This window comes from Sinohyriopsis cumingii, chromosome 17, assembly GCF_028554795.1.
Source record: "Sinohyriopsis cumingii isolate HCF-2022 chromosome 17, ASM2855479v2, whole genome shotgun sequence".
Classification (NCBI taxonomy): Eukaryota; Metazoa; Mollusca; class Bivalvia; order Unionida; family Unionidae; genus Sinohyriopsis; species Sinohyriopsis cumingii.
In genome coordinates this window covers 96,400,410-96,407,081 of record NC_142977.1, presented here as the reverse complement: position 1 = coordinate 96,407,081, position 6,672 = coordinate 96,400,410, and the positions used below count along the sequence as shown (strand labels likewise).

The 6,672-nt window shown below is 33.7% G+C and overlaps 1 protein-coding gene across 1 annotated transcript; it reads right to left on the bottom strand.

Moving 5' to 3' along the window:
* Nucleotides 1-1,046: 1,046 nt before the first annotated feature.
* Nucleotides 1,047-5,284, bottom strand: LOC149779482 (uncharacterized). Its single transcript, XM_089940173.1, has 4 exons — nucleotides 5,176-5,284; nucleotides 4,609-4,681; nucleotides 1,725-2,561; nucleotides 1,047-1,238 (listed from the first exon to the last, which is right to left on the bottom strand). Exons 2-4 carry the CDS (start codon nucleotides 4,673-4,675, stop codon nucleotides 1,231-1,233), a joined length of 912 nt encoding a protein of 303 aa, XP_089796299.1. The 5' UTR covers nucleotides 4,676-4,681; nucleotides 5,176-5,284; the 3' UTR covers nucleotides 1,047-1,230.
* Between the last annotated feature and the right edge of the window lie 1,388 nt (nucleotides 5,285-6,672).

Sequence of the window (6,672 nt, the reverse complement as noted above, 5' to 3'; positions counted from 1 at the left end):
CGTGCTTGCGTGCGCTCTACTAAAGTGGAAATTCATGAAAAACGGAGGCGTGGCAGATGAGAGTAATTGTTCGGAAATGTTATGTGAAAGTAACAATGTTGTTTTCGACAGCAGAAGGGGTGAAAAGAGGAAGTATTTTTGCGTGCATGCTCATATTGCTTCCTTAAGACATTTTGGAAACAAAAATGGCTGCTCTAAATTAATAAAGGTGATTCAGATTAAAGGAGGAGACGAAACTGAAAATATTTTAGCGGTCTTATTTAGGTTACCATCTCTTTCTGACATTTTTGTAAAATTAAATTGTCTTTTCTCGCTATGTGAGTCAATGTTGGGATTACAAAAATGCAAAGTTTGTATATTATCACAGTCACTATACTACTCATTAGTTTACATACTGGAAGAAAATATTATGTGTTGATATCAAACTAATAGCGGCGTTAAGCACCAGTAGCACCTTTAGTACCATTATTAGTTTAATGTAGTAAATCTCGTTGTTGATGTTGTTTGTTAGTTTTGTGTTCTTCTTTTCTTTAGTCCCCCTTTTTGTAATTGATGTAATAGTGAAAATGGAAGAATAAGAATTATTAGAACCGTTAAGGAGAAATTTAGCTCAGTGATATTGATTTGTTAATTATTTTAAACGAGTCAGGTGCCGTTATAAATGTGTTTCCAGTCATACACATTACTTCATCTATCTCACGGTTTACGGTTTTATTTTGCTACCAATTCTTTGCTATATCCGTTTTATAATCTCTCAGACCTCTTCTCATCTCAAATGACATTTCTCTGACCTGCCTTTAGTTTTGTTTTTCTAAAGCGTTCTTATCATTGGTATGATTGTTTTTTTTAAGACTATCAAATATTGTCGTATATTGTATTTTACTGAAATATGTATCGATGCAAATATTGTTATGTAATTACACTCAGTTAAATATTTTTTTTAAGAAACAGAGAGAGAAAGAGATTCAGAGACCGATAGTAAAGGAGAATTCTTCAAAGGAACATTCTTTTGTGCAATCTCATAAATAAAGAATTCTACAATCGCATGAAATTTCATTTTATTTGAATCACCATGTTTTCGGATCAGAAAGTCCATTTAGAACAGGCAACTAATGCAAACACATATCCACAGTTATTTTGTCTCACCACTAACAACATAACAAAAATATTGCACGTGTCCATGGATAGACTTTGTAGTTATAACTCCTGGAATTCCTCTTGAGTACGTGTTCAATAACCTGAAACATTAAAAGACAAGTTATGTACACTAAATATGACAATAGACTACGCATCCGTCAGTTAATCAGTTTAAATGTCAAATATATAACAACCTTATTAATAAAATGGGTCCTAGTGGACTACCTAAACAAGGTGTTTGAAATTTGAAAATATCTTTTTTCTATACTATCCTGAAATACCAGACTATATGTCCGCAAAACCGCTTTATTACACACCACACACACACACACACACACACACACACACACACACATATATATATATATGAAGAAAAAAAATGCTTTAAAAATCATTCCTAAATAAGGAGTCCTCCAACATTTCCACTTCTCGATTAAAAACTAAAATGCATGTGTGCGGTAGAAGCAACAGTACCTGTACATTTAGACTGCAAGTCTGATAATACATTTACATAATACATGATACTGCGATACTGCTACTCTTATACTTTGATGGGTGGGACAAAAAAGGTTTACGAAAGATCTTACCTGTTGGAAATCCACCGGCGGGTTTTCTTCGAGGATCCTGAACGAGTCCACCGACGCTACCCCCGGGTACAACCAAGTTATCAATCTTTCCACCACCGTGACCTACTCCAAGGAATGGATCTATGACTTTAGGCACAGTCTGTCCTTGAAGATGAATATTCGCAGCTCTATGGTTGGCTCCTATGACATGAGGATCCCGAATGCCATCATGCGGTTTTCCTAAGAAAGCATCTTTCACGACAGGCCCTTTTATGATTGGCTTTGGGTGGCTTCCCGTGTGGCCTAGTGGGTCAAATACTTTTCCAACGCCTGGAATCTTGTCAACTAAACCCTGATGAACACGTGGATCACTGTTCACCCCTACAAATCCGCCATTGTTGAATCCTGAAAGGAGGTCGCCTTGAACTGGCAAGAGTCCACCAGAGACTTTGGCCCCAACGTTTCCACCGTTCAACCAAGGATCCACAACTGGCGTCTTTCCATGTGGAAATGTGGGATCAACTATTCCATGTAAATTTGGTTTTGATGGATGGACCGGTGGTTTGATGTGAGCACCGGCCTGATGTGGATCAGGGTGAAATTCTGCTCTGAGACTATCGAACGATAGTGAGTTATCTGCAAGCCACTGGCGCAATCGAGCTTCACGAGAACCTAAAGATGACAGATCCAATGAACCTAATGGGTTCGATAAAAGAGGATCAAAGGGATCACTCTTCCTGGTGCCTCCATGTAAAGGTAGATCACCACCAGGTTTCCATATTCCGAGTGGACTTCCATGGATGTCAATATTAGGACTTGGAACTGGATGTTGTGGGAGAACACGCTGTGCTTGATAGTCTGAAAACGAAATAGCAGACAAATAAATGATAAATGATACATGAATAAGTGATGCGTGCAAGAAAGCGGCCCTGTGAAAACGCAAACTCTTACGCCAACATGAAAGGAGCCACTATGGAGCCAAATGAAAATTTAATAATAAAAATCATCCATTGCTTTACCATTTCGGTTTACTGTTTGGTCTGACGAGAATTTAACATTTCAGGGTACTTTTTGGGCTTGTGGGAATATAACAGTGTGGGTCACTTTGAGGATCAAACATATATAATCACAATCTAAATGAATATAGTTGGTCCTTGATAATTGTGGTCAAGCTGATATCGGATGTTAGACCTTTCGCTCTAACCATTCTCATATATATATATATATATATATATATATATATATATATATATATATATATATATATATATATATATATATATATATATATATATATATATATATATATATATATATATATATATATATATATATACATATACTATTAAGAGGTCCATATTTTATTTTTATTGTAAATATTTTAATTGTAAATATTTTAGTCAAGCTCTTTAAAAAGCAAGTAAAATTTATAAAATTTAAGGTTTTCCATTTCCTTGGATTTATACATTGTTAAGCAAGTTTTACAGATTATAAAAATTTATTTTAGAACTGTTAAATTTGTTTACCTTTATCATTTTATTGCTATGAGTAACCGCCTGAAGCAGCGTACGAGAATATATATTGGAGAAAAACCATACAAATATGGTATTCGGGATTAACGATTGAGCCCGAGTGAAAGTCTGACCGAATAAAAAAGAATTCATATTGAAGAAAACAATATTCAAATGTGAAGTTTGAGATAAACTCATTTTAAAAAAGTTGTTAGAGCTTGTCATAGTATAATTGTTATAATAATAATAATAATAATAATAATAATAACAATAATAATAATATAATTATAAAATAATAATAATAATAATAATAATAATTATTATTATTATTATTATTATTATTATTATTATTTTATAGACACACACTTATACGTCATCAAATATACCATTACGTGAATAAAGAGAGATGGGATTTTGTAAAGATTTTCATGTTAAATTGTTCAATTTGTATATTATTTGTACACTACATTTTATTCTGTTCAATTTTTTAAAAGTATTATCATGTTTTTGTTAAAGATATCTTCAGTTATCCATTGTACTTTTCATTTTATAATATTGTTAAAATTTATGGTGTGACCCATGCCATTCCTTCAGAACATAGGTCCCTTGCATGCATTTCGCTTAATATTCCATTTTAAGTACGTGGACGGGAGCATAAGGCTGTAAGAAGGTTTAATAAATAACAAGAGTGAACAAGACGTTTTTCCATCTTTTTTAGATTTTAATTATTTTGTCAAAATTGGAGAGAGTTTCTGACTCCTTATCATCTCATAATGTTACCGTTGAGTGACTAAGTCACTAAGTTCGTTTCTGATCCGTAATGTTGTAAAGTAATCTTCGGTTTTGGGAGGTTATTAAGACCTAAAAGATGTCTTGAAATTGTTATTAGTTAGAATCTCTGATTTTCTTCGATGTTTCCCGCTGTACACCGATTCCATATTCATAGACAGAGGTATATTCATATAGCAAAGATGTTTATACCTTTGTACAAATAGATATCTATGTAAAACTACACGTGTATGTAAACTGGCGCATTAATAATGTGTATTACATTGTTCTTACAGCAACAACAAAAATGGAACTACATTCGCCTCTTTGTATATTATTTCATTTTTTTTCTTTATACGGTAGGTAATTTAAATATTCATTGGAGGACAGATTCAAAACTTTACCGACCTCTTAAAAGTAAATAATTTGTCTCATAAATTTTAATATTTGCAAGTATATTCCTATTGTGATCAGTCGAACTCTAGGCGAACGAGGCAATAACTACATAGCATGGGGACAGGTTACTGTTTGGGACCACTAAATACATGTAATATGATGATAAACATGTTCAAAGGACTCAGTTACTCATCGAACTTCGTGTAGAGAACAAAGATGAATGTACTTACTGTCTTGTCCCATTGTCACGGTGGTGACAACCAAAATGATTGTAGTTGTTATTGATCGGTGATTCATTCTTCTCTGCAATAGAGTGTTGCACTTTAGGAAATCTTTAAAATGAAAACTGGGAAACACTATGCATTCATGATATGCTCAAAGTTGAAAAATGAATCCGTACTTCTATCAATCCTTCCGTCTGTCTAGATATGTATTTATCTTTTTGTACATCTGTCTCTTGATAACATCTGTAATCAAGTTGTACCGATATTCATTCTAATACTGATGGAAACTAAACTTTGTCGATCTGCAAATTAACATTCTGACAACAAATCGTATTATCATCTGCAGTTTTACTTCTTTCTCTTGACTTTTATTATATATTCGATATAATAGCCAGTATTGTGCTGATATACCGTTAAGTCACAATAAATACAAGCTCTACTTAAATTGCTGTCAGATTATTCTCGCAAAAAAGTTTTGAAGCAGTAACAATCAAACTTTACTCATTCAAATTGCTCAGAGACAGACAGACAGACATACAGAGAGTGTATATGGGTGGGTGTGGAAATAGTTACCTTGTGTCAGATTTTCTTTGCACCTGAGCTAGATCTCTGAAGAAGATGTAATGTCCTGGCTGTTTGTATCATCATCATAAGGTTTATATACCAAACGAGGGTTTGGTCGATCCCATCAATTGTATATACGTCACAACAACGAGGAAATAGATCCGTAGTGTACCACATACGGGATCATCTCTAAAATTTCGTTTTATATTTATTTTTATTATAATTCTATTTTTCTGTTAGTATTTCGTAATATATTGACTTTTGCAAGGAAAGTAATAAAGAAGTTCCAGTTATAACTATCCAGTAAAACTTTCACAGACTTACTCAAAATCATTATAATACAAAGTAGATGCTGGTTAATACGAACTGCGTTATTAAAAAGACGTTACTCAGATCTTTGATATTTGTCACGTAGGGACAAAAGAAAAACCTTTTGTTTTGATGGATGCACGGACATAGAGGTAACAGTTCGATTTTGCGGTATTAGCTGATGTAACTATTGTTACATTCAAAAGTACAGCGATGATAATAATAAAAAATACGTTTCATACAAATGATCCTAGCAGTACTTAAATCCCATAATTTTTGCAAAATACTCAAAATAAATTCCATTGTCTTTGCAGCAAAGAAAAAAGCTTTTATTGAACAATATAACATTAAATACCAGTTCTGGTATAATGGTTCTACTACATCTTTCAGAATACTAGCCTTATAATATGTATACAAGTATGGTGGTTCTATAAATGGGTACATGAAAATGTAATATTTGCATTAAGTTAAGTGTAAACATAAACACACTGGATATGTGAAAGCACATGTGTTATCAGGATATTTATTTTCTTAAACACTTTTCAAAGTTTGCTTCAACTCTGAATTAAAATACTACAATGAAGCTTAGAAGTATACATTCTAAAAATAATACGCACGCACAGTAACATTCCTCTTCGGAATAAAATGATACCTTTATGATGCTCGCGCGCGTGCGTGCCTGCGTGCGTGTGTTATTGTGTGTGTGTGTGATTATGATTTTTAACGTAGCTTCAAAAAAATCTGTCATATCGATGCGATGTCTGCAGTGGGGCAGTTTATAATGATCTCTATCACTGGGGCATCATGTCGCAGACATGTAGCATGTAGACCACCCAGTCTCATTATCCTGACACCAGGCCGACCAGTCCTAACACTAACCTCTTAATGCTGAGCGCCTAGCGAGGCAACTGTTAGTACAACTTTTGTAAGTATTTGGTATGACTCCGTCGGGGTTCGAACCCACGACCTCCCGCTTCCGAGGCGGACGCTCTAACCACCTTTATGATGCGTTGAAAATTGAATTTTATCGCAGAATAACATAGGTATAATTTTCATAACTTAAATTAATTGCAACGAATTTTTTTCAAAGTAATACTAGCTTCTTTAATAAAAAAATTAGTGTATCTAATTCAGTATTGTTTTGAACCACATTTCCCCCACCCCACCCCATATGTTTAATGGACGAGTGAAGTAAAC